Source organism: Pteropus medius, unplaced genomic scaffold (assembly GCF_902729225.1).
Source record: "Pteropus medius unplaced genomic scaffold, Ma_sr-lr_union100, whole genome shotgun sequence".
Lineage (NCBI taxonomy): Eukaryota > Metazoa > Chordata > Mammalia > Chiroptera > Pteropodidae > Pteropus > Pteropus medius.
This window is the reverse complement of record NW_024349225.1, coordinates 3,062,172-3,074,696: the sequence shown is the minus strand read 5'-3', so window position 1 is coordinate 3,074,696 and position 12,525 is coordinate 3,062,172. Positions and strand designations below refer to the sequence as shown.

Genomic DNA, 12,525 nt, shown 5'->3' with positions numbered 1-12,525 from the left:
GAATAAAACGTGGTCAAGACCCTAGTCCTTACAACACTGAAGGAGCCAGAAAAATACATGTGGAGCCGCCATACTGAAACCTGCATCTCCCCAGCTGTAACTGTTTTGAACTTTCCTAGATTCCATATTATGGTATGATATATTAATATTCTGTTAGAATATTAATCTCTGTCTCTCTTTCTGGCCCCCTTCCACCTCAGCATAAGCCAGGGGGAAGGATTAATAAAAGAAAAGAAAAATATGGAGCGAGAAGGTAAAGTCAGAAAGAAACAAAAGGGCAAATAGGGAAAAAGATAAAGGTTGCTGAGTTAACAAAGAAAAGACAGTTCTAGAAGAATTAGCGAGGAACTTAATACAACTTACAGTTACTCTATCTAGGAAGTTCTTTTAAAAGAGGGTGTCCTTAAAATAGAATTTGTGTAGGCAGAACACTGAGATCAAGTATTGAAGACAGAATTTTTATACCATTTTGCCCAAGGCCTACCGCACTAGCCAGCATTTATGCATGCACTGTTTATAAGGTCTGAAGTTATAAAATGGTGAGAAAAAAATAGCCCAAACCGGAACAAAGGGAGTTTTACTCTGTCAATTACATGCATCCATAAAAATGCCCAAATTCAGAGATTCTGTTGACTTTTTCAATAGAATGTCACTGATCTCTACTCATTTGATTTTCCAGTACACTTACGCCTATATTTCCATAACAGATACAAGTTTAAACAGATTTTATAGGTTTTAAAAACAAATCATTTTTTTCCTGCCCTAAAAGATTACAAGCATTGAAAAATCTCAGGCTCTGTAGACACACACAACCAACAAAGGGACTACTTAACCCAATTTGTATTTGAATAAATCAAACGTCCCACAATCAAATTAGTCATCTATAAGGGCCAAATATCACAATATCAAACTATTCCAATAATATTCTGATAGATAGTTCCTCTGCTTCAGGCCCTGTAAAATGTATGTATTTCTCACTTCAACTGAGTTGACTCATTGCCATTAAGTAAGCCTGCGCTTTTGGGTTCTGGGTAAAATTTCTTAATACGTGGCAGAGTGAATTTACTAATGATTTGCTAACATTATGCAGGGAAAAGGAAGTCTTGAAACTGTTTAATATGTTTATATTTCTTGGTTCAATGTCATCAAATCAAGATAGCAAAAATAGTATATGAATAACTTCCCCTAGTGTAGTGATTCATACTCCTCCTGTCTTAGCTTCGTAGCTTTTCTCCAAGTTTCCCCCGTCTTTCTCAATTACACACCCAAACACTCACCAGTTATAGTAAATACTGAATTGGTTGAAATCCATTTTGTTGAGAAACAGGAACCCGATAGAATTTCTTATACTTTTTCTAGCCAACTGGAATGATAGAGCTACCCTTTGAAAACTGTCCAGTAGTTATTGCACAAAAATGCAATTAAACTCTGCCCTTGGGCACCTCTTGGGCTGACTTGAGAGTGTCACACCACAACCATCAGCTCTGAAAACGAGCCTGGCATCTTTCCCCATGTTTTCTACATTAGTCATTCACATATGCTGCATTGTTCATCTTCATTCACACAAGAGAACCAGTCCTGAAAGCATTTCAGAGCACCGCAACTGTGAAAGGGAAGATGTCCCCAAATCCGCATGAGACATGTGAGACCAGAGGGTCTTCTCAGTGGAGGACGGGTCTAATGCCTGGAGAAGCGTCAGGTCGGGCCAGACATCCTCAGTGATCACATTTCCTTCCCTCAGACCCCCTCAAACTAAGAATGTGGTTCTGCTGGTGGGACATGCAGGATATGGTTAAACTGGGCAGGGAGAGAGTGGAATGAAAAATCACAGCAAAGCCACATGGAGTCTCTTGAGGGCCCAGAGGGGACATGGAGCAGGAAGAGTGCTGGCATCTGGAAACGACTGGATACACTTGGACCTCTCACTTTTTATTTTTAATCACCTACTGCGCATCTGTTGGGTGCCCTCTAGACAGTGACCTCTCTTTAAATAACTATTTGCAACCAGATATGTGAGACCAGAGGTGTTTCACCAGCTCATAAAAATAATCCTGTGGGGGGCGGCTCCATAGTGTAGTGGTTAGCACATCTGCCTTACATGCAGAAGGCCCTGGGTTCGCGCCCCAGTGGGGCTATGGATCGTACCCCGAGTGCGCCAGGTCCCGGGTGCATTCTATGAGCGTGTGCGAGGAGATACCCCGCTTTCAGAGATCCAGTTCCTAAGGGGAAACTGCAACATCCATAGGTTAGGGGTGGAAGTGGGAGGGGGATTAAAGAGGGGAAGAAATAATAATAATCCTGTGACCATTATCAATATGCTCTCTCTCAATAGAAATCAGATATATAGATTTAACTCTCACAAAAGCTGAGACACAGAGAGGCTAAATGGATCACTAGTTCAAGATAGTAAAAATAATAAAAATAAAAATAAGTAAAAAGAAAAGAATTCAAACATTTTTATTGTTTCAGTCTCTGGTCTTGGTGTTACCGTTTAGCTGTCTTAACAGCGTTTGTTGTTTAGTTTTGAACATAGTTATCGCTTATAGTATTATTTCTGTGTGAAAACACTCTAAAGGTTCCAAGCAGTAAATAAATTTATAAATGAATTTTTTTAAAAGAATTCATTCATAAGTTTGAAACTGGGTGACTATCCTGCTGATTTTATCCTCATGTGGACAATGTATCCTGGTCGTCAGGCTTCTTTTATGACTTTGTCACATGTAGCCTATGTGTTTCGTGTAATGCTAACTGCTCAAGAATTCTTTGCGTCACATTTTGTGCTTACTGATTTCTAAGCATACATAAAATCACTATAATGGATTTATAGAATAGATTACCAATGGCATATTACAGATCATGACAGAGTAAGACTTTGCCGCAGCATTTGACATCCTAGTCTCTCTCACCTCGTAACATGCCTTCGCTTGGCTCACAGAACACCGTGCCCTCTAGCTTCCCTCCAGTCTCCCCAATGGCTGTCTCATCCCCCCTCACCTTCGAGCCCCTGGTTCTGCTCCTCTCCATCCGTCCACACTCCTAGGTGATTTCTCTTGGACTCAAGGCTTTAGATATCCCCAATATGCTCATAACTCTCAAATGTATTCTTTGCCGTGGATGTCTGAAAGGCAACTCAAACCAATCCTATGCCACATCGAACTCCTGAGCCTCCCCGAAACCTGCTCCATCTGATTTTTTTCTGTGTCATTAATTGGCAATTTTTTCCCAGTTCTTCAGTTCCAAAACCTATGAATCATTCCTGACTTTTTTCTCTCACGCCTCACATCAAATCGATAGCCTTACTTTTGAAATATCCCAATTTGATCGCATCTCACCACATCCCCTGCTTCTGTCCTTATCCAGACCATGAGCGTCTCACCCCGGTCCTTACAGTTGATCTCACTCCGTCCACCTCCATTCTATTCCTCACGGGGCAAAGACAGTGGTCTCTTTAAGTTGTCAGTTAGATCATGGCCCTGCTCTGCCCAAAGTCCTTCCAGGGTCCTACAGCCCACGCGGAGCAAAATCCAAGATCCCTAACACAGATTTATAGGGGCCCTACAGGATCTAAGGCCCTGTTACTTTTCTAGCCTTTTCTCATACAAATTCTCCTTTCATTCATTCCTTCTAACCACGCAGCCTCTCTGCCAAGAGCACGCCTGCTTCCGGGCCCTTGCTCTTGCTCTCCTCTCTGCCTGGAATGCCTTCCCCAGTTATTCACGGGTCCGTCCATAGCTGGCCACTCACGGACACGCCTCGTTTTACTATACTTCACTTTAGTGCACTTCGCGGATGCTGCAATTTTTACAAATTGAAGGTCTGTGGTGACGCTGCACATCCAGTAAGTCTATCATTGCCATTTTTCCGACAGCGTTGGCTCACTTAGTGTCCCTGTGTCCCATATTGGTAATGCTCACAATGTTTCAGACTTTTTCATTATTAGATTTGTTATGATGATCTGCAGTCAGTGACGTTGGGTGGTACTATTGTCATTCTTTTGAGGCACCAAGAACCATGCCCATATAAGACAGAAAACAGTGAATAAATGTTGTGTGTGTTCTGATGGCTCCAGCGGCCAGCAGCTCCCCTCTCTCTCCCTGTCCTTGGGCCTCCCTATTCCCAGAGAGACAACAATATTAAAATTAGGCCGGTTAGTAACCCTACAATGGTCTCTCAGTGCTCATGTAAAAGAATCGCAGGTCTCTCACTTTAAATCAAAAGTTAGAAATGATTAAGCTGTGTGAGGAAGGCAGGTCAAATACTAAAGCAGGCCGAAAGCGAGGCCTCCTGTGCCATTTAGCCAAGTTGTAAATGCAAAGGAAAAGTTCCTGAAGGAAATTAAAAGGGCTCCACCAGTTTACACACAAATGATAAGAAAGCAAAACAGCCTCATGGCTAATGTGGAGAGTTTTAGTGGTCTGGATGGAAGATCTCACCGGCCACAACATTTCCTTAAGCAAGGCCCTAACTGTTCAAGTCTGTGAAGGCTGGGAGAGGTGAGGACGCTGCCGGGAAAAAAGTCTGAAGCTGGCAGAGGTTGTTCCTGAGGTTTAAGGAAAGAAGCTGTCCCTATAGCATAAAAGTGAGATGTAAAGCAGCAAGTTATGACTTAGAACCCAAAGCACGTTTTACAGAAGATCTGGCTAAGGTAATTAATGAAGGTGGCTACACTAAACAACAGATTTTCAATGTAGACAAGACACCCTTCTGCTGGAAGAAGGTGCCATTTAGGACTTCCATAGCTACAGAGGAGAAGTCGATGACCAGCTTCAAAGCTTCAAAAGGCAGAGTGACCCTCTCGTTAGGAGTCAATGCAGCTGGTGACTTTAAGTTCAAGCCAGTGCTCATTTACCATTCAAAAGACCCCAGAGCCCTTGCGAATTATGCTGTACCTACTCTGTGCTCTATAAATGGAACAACAAATCATGGATGACAGTATATCTGTTTACAACATGGTTTACTGAATATTTTAAGCCCATTGTTGAGATCTACTGCTCAGAAAAAAAGATCATTTTCAAAAAACTATTGGTCATTGACAATGCACCTGGTCAACCAAGAGCTCTGACGGAGATACACAACGATTAACGTTGTTTTCATGCCTGCTAACCCAACATCCACTCTGTAGCCCATGGATCAAAGATTAATTTCAACATTCGAGTCTTATTATTTAAGAAATACATTTTAGAAGGCGATAGCAGCCATAGATAGTGATTCCTCTGATGGATCTGGGCAAAGTAAACTGAAAACCTTCTGGAAAGGATTCACCTTTCTAGATGCTATTAAGAACATTCGTGGTTCATAGGAGAAGGTCGAAATGTCAACATGAGCAGGAATTCGGAAGAAGTTGATTCCAACCCTCATGGGTGTCTTTGAGGGGTTCAAGACCAGTGGAGGAAGCAACTGCAAATGTGGTGGAAATAGCAAGGGAACTAGAATTAGAAGTGGAGCCTGAAGATGTGACTGAATTGCTGCCATCTCATGGTAAAACTTGCATGGATGAAGAGTTGCTTCTTATGGATGAGCAAATAAAGTGGTTTCTTGAGATAGAACCTACTTCTGGTGAAGATGCTGTGAAGATTGTTAAAATGACAATAAAGGATTTAGAATGTTACATAAACTTAGTTGATTATGCAGGAGGCCTGACTTCAATTTTTTAAAAAAATTCTACCCTGGGTAACATGCTTAAACAGTATCACATGCTACAGAGAAATTGTTCACGAAAGGAAGAGTCAATCGATGTGGCAAAATTCACTGCTGTCTTATTTTAAGAACCTTTCCCAGCCACCCCAACCTTCAGCAACCATAAGCCAATGCTGATAGTGCTTTTTTTTTTTTTTTAGCACTAAAGCATGTTTTAAGTAAGGTGTAAGGTATGTGCTTTGTTTTTTGAGACACAATGCTATTGCACACTTAATTGACTACAGTATGGTGTAAAATAACTTTTATATGCACTGGAAAACCAAAAAATATGTGTGACTTGCTTTATTGTAATACTTTGTGGCAGTGGTCTAGAACCCAACCCTCAATATCTCAGAGGTATGACTGTATTATCTTTCAGATCACCATAGATCTTCCCCTAGCTCAGCACAACATGATCAGAAAAAACTCCCAGCCCCTGGCTTCGCCCTGGGGAGGGAAAGAGTTGGAACGTGAATCAAATGTTATGAGTTTTGGGGGTGCTGCCCAAGAGACTGATTTCCATCTTGCACATCCCAGAGCACTGAGAGGACCCAGCCTACTAGGATGCCTGGGAAATACTGAGAACAACAGTGAGCTGAGCAGCTTGTATCTGCTCCAGAAAACTCATAGTATAGAGGTCGATATAGCTTGGGGACAGGGGAGAGAGAGGCACTACCCAAAGGAATAGTTTTTGTCTTGCCCAACTCAGAGTACTGATGGGATGCAGCATACTCTAGAAACCTGGGGCCCACTGAGAATAAGAGACCTAAGTGGCTTCCAGCAGCTCCAGAAAACCTGCAGTACTGCAGACATACACCAGGGGTAGCAAGAGAGCTCCTGAAAACGGCTCCTGAAAAAAAGAAACTGGCAAATCCATCTATCTAATTGAGAATTTACGATTCCAGAGGAATCAAATCCACAGAAAAGATTTGAGAGGCTTCTCAAGCTGGACTGACTGGTGAAAGTCTTTTGCTGTATAGAGTCAGTATGTAAAGACCGAGAGTGTTGGCTGTTTTTCAAATGAATGGATCACAACACAAAGTTACAAGGCACACGAAGGAACAGGGAAGCATGGCTCAATCAAAGGAACAAAATAAACCTCTAGAAACAAAAATATAATAATATACCTACTCATGAGGTTTTAAGGGATGATTAAATAGGAAAATAAATGTGAGAAAAACACTGAAATTTATGAGAATCATATAAATGAAATGTAATTCTAATAAATGATTACTGGCTATTTGCCTTTCTCCTTTTTTAAGCACTGATCTTGGTCCTCGAAGCCATGCCATTATAAAGATTTCTTTTATCAGAAAAATTTACATTCAAAGAGAAAAAAATAATTTCTTAAAGCCATCAGATTATAAAGACGAGTAGTTTGGCAATAAATAATAGGCAATTTCTGCATTGAAAAATACTGAATAAGCAAAAAAATAAAATTTTTAAGAAGCAAAAATACTCAATCAGCAGTGATTATTAATAAAGCTAAAGTGGATTGCCTGTGTAGGGCAGAAAGAAAAAAAAAATAGGTCATATACTGACCTCTATTTGCTGCCATATGCTACACTCCAAAAACAGTGTAGCAAAAATAATCAGTCTCCACCGCTAGATTGTTCCCACCTGCCATCACCTTCAAGCTATTTTCACAATTCTGAATAAATCTGGGTAGTACTGAACAGGGGGACTGTTTTCAAACTCACACAGGCTTTCCTCCAGCATTGTCCTGAAATTCCGGGGCTTTTTCCCCGCACCGCCTCCCCACCCCCACCCACTCAAGACCAACTGCTTCGCTTCAGATGATAGGAATCAGATGCTTTAACCCAATAAAGAGACGGGGTAAGGGTTGGGGAAAACAACAGCAAAGAAATCTAACATTTTTTAAGCACCTAAATGCTGTTCTTGGATTATCTCTTCAGTCTTCACAGAAACCCTATTTTATAGGTATTTTTCCCTCATTCCAGATAGATCATCCATAGCTTAGAGAGAGAAATTACTTATTCAAGATGACAACTTTAGTAAAGCACACAACTGGAATTTAAAATACATCTCTCTGATCCCAAACTTTAGGCTTTTACCACTACTCCATGCCACCTCCAAGACAACGTAGAGGTTTTCGTCTAAAACCTAAAGGGATTCTTCAAAGATTTGTAGTGTCTCTTAGAATTGGAGGCACAAAGAAGTGAAGCGGAGGTGATTGTAGGAAGAAGCAATGTGGTGGGTGGGACAATGATATAAATCGTCAGGTTTATTTTTAATACAGAAAATGCCACTATCTAAAAACATCGGGGAATTCGGTGTGGAAGTATGTGATGAGCCTTTTCAAAATTTAAGTCAAACGGGTGAGATGCAGAAGAGTCTGAATATAGTAGGAGCTGAATGAGGGTCAAATAATATTAGTTTTGATAGTTTTCAATAAAACTCGAATAATAACTTGTATGTGTATTCTATAACAGAGGGCTATGAAGGGCAGAGGTAGCATTTGGGAATCCATGGAAACAGGAAGTTAAGAGAGGAAAAGTCTTAGCACAAGAAACTGGATTAAAACCAATAATAATTTCTTCCCTCAATCGACTACTCCAACTCATTAAAATGATGTAAAATCAAATATAAGATGAGGAACAGCATGCTCAGATGATGACTCACAGATAATTTTCAGTCCAATTTGAGTTACATCAGGTAAGAAAAGCAGATTCTACAGAAAGATGAATATGTGCTCAATTAAAACGTTTTCAACAACCAGTCAGATCTCTCTCTCTCTGAATGAAAATTCTGGGGCTTTTTCTCTGACAAAGATTCTTAAGTTTGACTTATGTTTTATAAAAAAGAAGCCTACAACAAAAATATAGCCATCTCCAAGGAGCCTAATTGAAATTTTAAAATCATTTTGGGATTAAATTTTAGAACAAAATGTTTTTCCATAAAAATATTATTCTGCTATTATAGAATAAATTAAAACTAAATTAGTTTTTACTCAAAACCCCCATTTTTCTGTGCGGCAGTAAATTGCTTTTAGTTGAGGTTTAGAGAAGCAGTGATTAATCACATCTCTCTAGACACCTAAAAAAAAGGCAGTTATCAGAGTTATACTTTGGCTAGATCAAAGATGTGAGGTACAACCTGTTAATGATAAGGGGTGCCCATCTCCAGGGGTGGTCACCTCACAAACTCATCTTTTCTATGTTATGATGGTCACTGCCATGATTAACACCCTTTTTCCGCCTTATGTTTTCCTCTCATTTATCACAGCAAAGCCTCCTAAGTAGGCAATGATCATCTAATCAGGAGGGCCTCCGGCAAGGTAAGCCCATGTCCATGGGTGACCACTGGCAGCTCTAAGATGAGACAAAGGGAGAGAGAGCAGGGAGACACTAAGACATAAACAGAGAAGAGCAGGAACAGGAGAGGCTGAGAAGGAACAGTGGGAGGGAGGAAAAGAAGAAGAAAAGATGGCAGAAGTAAGAAAAGAAGGAAGAAGTACAGAAAGGAGAAGTCTATGCTAAGGAGAAAGGACTAGGGACTCCCAGGGGAACTTCAGGACGACACTGTGCTATGAGTTGTCCCCTTCGACTCTTACTCTTTCTTTCCCCGCAAACAGAGTAATAACTCCTCTGTGCTGTTACCTGGATGAGTTCGTCGAGCTCAGTCGAATTGACACAGGAGTGTTGGGAAATAAATGTTTGCTTCTGGATCACGATGGTGGTCCTCTGTGAAATCTCGTGAGGCTGCTCCAGTGCTTTGAAGACGGTGGCTCCGATGATGAGATAGAGGACAACCACCAGGAAAATCGTGGAGACCGTCTTCCATTTCATAACATTAATGGTCGTATCACTCTCCACCCGAGAAGCAAGCACTGTGGGTTTCGTGGAAAATGAGAGCCTTGGTTTGGAGTTCTGAGCGGCAGATTTTGGATCCAGCAAGTCAGGTGCCGCCACTGACAATAACAGAGAATGAGGGTTAGGTTGGAGGAGATTAGCGGGGTGATGGTTGGACTTCTTATGGGGTCAGCAAAGGTCGACTGAACTCTGCTTGCTCTCGTGGTAGAAGCTCTGGAACTTGAACCAGAAGAGCTCCCACTCGGTTGTATCCAGGACCACATATATGGGTTCAAGGAAAAGGGGCTGGGTCTTAGCTCTCCGCTGCTATTGGAGATCCAGATGGGAGATTTAAAAAAAAAAAAAAAAAAAGGAGGTGGACAAAGAAACTTAAAACAATAAGTGCTTGAGTTCTTCCTAATTTAATTTCTAAATGGATATCTGTCCACCATGCTAGTCAACAAAGATTTGCAGATCTCCTTAGAGGTGATGATACTAAACTGGATATTTGAATACTCATGAAGAAGGCTCATGGATTATTCCTCATCTCAAGTACTTAACACTCTACAACACAAGAAATCAATGTAAATAACATTCTCTATTTTTATTTTCAAATTCATTATAATAAAGCAACTGTATTATAAGTGAATTTGTGATCCAAACATTGTTTCTCAAAGTAAAACATTCGTAATTTTCTGGTAAAACATGGTGGTAAATAAATGACTCAATAGCTCAACATTTCTTTCTGTCTGTCCTCTAAAGTAGTAAGAGAATGATTAAGCATTCTCTGTATTTTGTTATTGGATCTCTGACATGTTTATAAAAACAAAAGAATTACTACCCACTATGGCACAATCCTAGGTGCAGCCAAGATATGACAAATTCCTGCCATTTCAACAGCGAAAGTCATCAAGGAAAAAAAAAATTAAACCCTTGTCTACACCTTGGACACTACATGGTCTGGACAAGGCTAATTGCTCCATTAGAGAGGATTTATGTGTTCTCTTACAAATTCCCATATACTCTGAGATGACTCTAAACCCATTTATTATTCATCTCAGCTGTTCGAAAATATCATTAATGGATTCCTTTTTAGAAAATACAAAAGATAGTAGACTTCTACTTGCTAAGGGAAAAATCAGACATCTACTACAATATATTTGATTGGAAAGGCAACACCAAACCAAAAGAGGTAATAGAATGGCCAAAATATAGGGAACTTAAAAAGGCCACCAACTCAACCACAATAATCAATTTAACATACATAACTGTTATAGATATAAGTAAAATTAGTGTATATAGTACAGGTTTAATAAATTAATCTAATCTAAACGACACTTTAGGTAAGTATACAAGAAATCTCTATGGAATCGTACCCAAATACCCTATGAGAACCCCAAATTACTTGAGGATAAGACAGGAATAAAGAGTGTCAGTTTTCACTTGACTATATACTCTGCCCTTTTTCTTGACTACTACTGCGAGTTAAAACGTTGGACTACTACAGTTTGAGTTCATAAAATAAATCTTCAGTTGCCTATCAAAAAGCAGCTTTGCAAACAAAGCTATTCGAAACGCCAGACCTAAGTCGTGTTGGGAAATGACAGATAACAGAGGGATCCTCCACCAGCAAAGCGCTGAATGATTCTGACTTTGAAGAGACGAAGACAGAGCTCTGATGAGGTAACTGTACCCACGGCTCCAAGTGGACATTCCACAAACACACATTACAGCAGTTCCCTAGGGTTCAACCTGCTCTCTACAGGTCTGTACATGTTTCCCTCCTGATACACTCACCTGCTCCGAATAAAGCCCCAAACTAGTAGACATCTTTAACATCTAATACTTATAAAGGCAACTTCGCTCAAAATTAGCACTGGATATGTGTTTAGTGTTTTATTTTTTAAAACAACAACTTTTTTTTTTTAATAGAAATGCTGATCATAGTTAAAATTACTGTCTCAGCTGTCTAGCCACCCCACCCCACCTCCAAGCTGTTTAGTAATCTGAGCAAAAATAAAGGTCAGAATCTAAAATTAAGCCATTTGGGGAATAGAAATAAAGGAAAATCGCATAGAAGCTCCAATTATCTCTCTAAAGGAAGTTTCCCAAGCCTCTCCTCTCCAGTTATCTGTTGTCGTATTTCTGATTTTTCACATGAGTGGTTTCTAGTCGATAGAACTGGAAAACACCAAGACTGTTTACCTTGATGATCCTGAATCCCAATCTTAAACCCCAATGCCAAACTAAGGTATTATCATTATATGCTTTTGGAGAAAGGGAACAGTTAAAAAAAAAAAAAAGATAGTGTATCTGTGTATTAAGCAAATACAGGTCCTGATGGAGTTTATTTTAAGCTAGTGCCTTATTTTTTAATTAGCAGAAATATATATAATGCCCACTTGGCAGACAGAATGGGCAGAAACTGGTAAAATACCAAAATAAAAAACAACAGCCTTTCCTCAGTCTAACATGGGGAACCCTCTGGGCTTCCATCCCCAGCCGTTTGATGTATGATCAGAGGAGAAGCTCCTGAGCACAAGGAATCAAAGATTCGCCCCTTCCACACGTACTCTGCGGCATCATACCTCCCTCTCTGCCCCAGCGTATCAGTCTCCTCTTAATCCTGGTCTCCCATCCTCACCCAGGTATGTCTTCTTCGCTCCCGGGTTCCACGGACGACTCAATACCAGGAGAAACAAGCTTTTTTCAGCACCACTGCCTGTCCCACCACGCGACTGGCAACAAGTGTGACCAGGGTCACCATGCGTCCTGCCGGTCGGCTACTCCCAAAGGTTGACCCTCCTCCTCCTTCGGAAACTCCCTCAAGGTGTCTCAAATCCATACCCAGAGCATATGCAAAACCCCCAGATAGCAGCGGGAGATGGGGGGGAGAAGCAGCCAAGGGAGGATCCGGGGACACGTTTGCCTCCAACCCCAGATTATGACCCAACACCTCGGACGGGAAACGAAGGTGGAAAACCTTCTCTCGCCGCCAGCGGGTCATCTGCAGCACCCCCCGGGACAGGCAGGGGCG

The 12,525-nt window shown here is 40.9% G+C and overlaps 1 protein-coding gene across 6 annotated transcripts in view; it reads right to left on the bottom strand.

Annotated features, from left to right (window-relative positions):
• KCNK2 (potassium two pore domain channel subfamily K member 2) overlaps positions 1 to 12,525 on the bottom strand; it is a 158,847-nt gene that overhangs the window by 85,570 nt on the left and 60,752 nt on the right. For 3 of the 6 annotated variants that reach the window (XM_039881222.1, XM_039881223.1, XM_039881220.1), the window contains exon 2: positions 9,297 to 9,607. In XM_039881222.1, coding sequence (XP_039737156.1) covers positions 9,297 to 9,607 — 311 coding nt within the window. Of the gene's footprint in view, positions 1 to 9,296; positions 9,608 to 11,071; positions 11,232 to 12,076; positions 12,458 to 12,525 lie in introns of those variants that run through there. The other 3 variants (XM_039881218.1, XM_039881224.1, XM_039881219.1) reach the window with 3 other exon arrangements.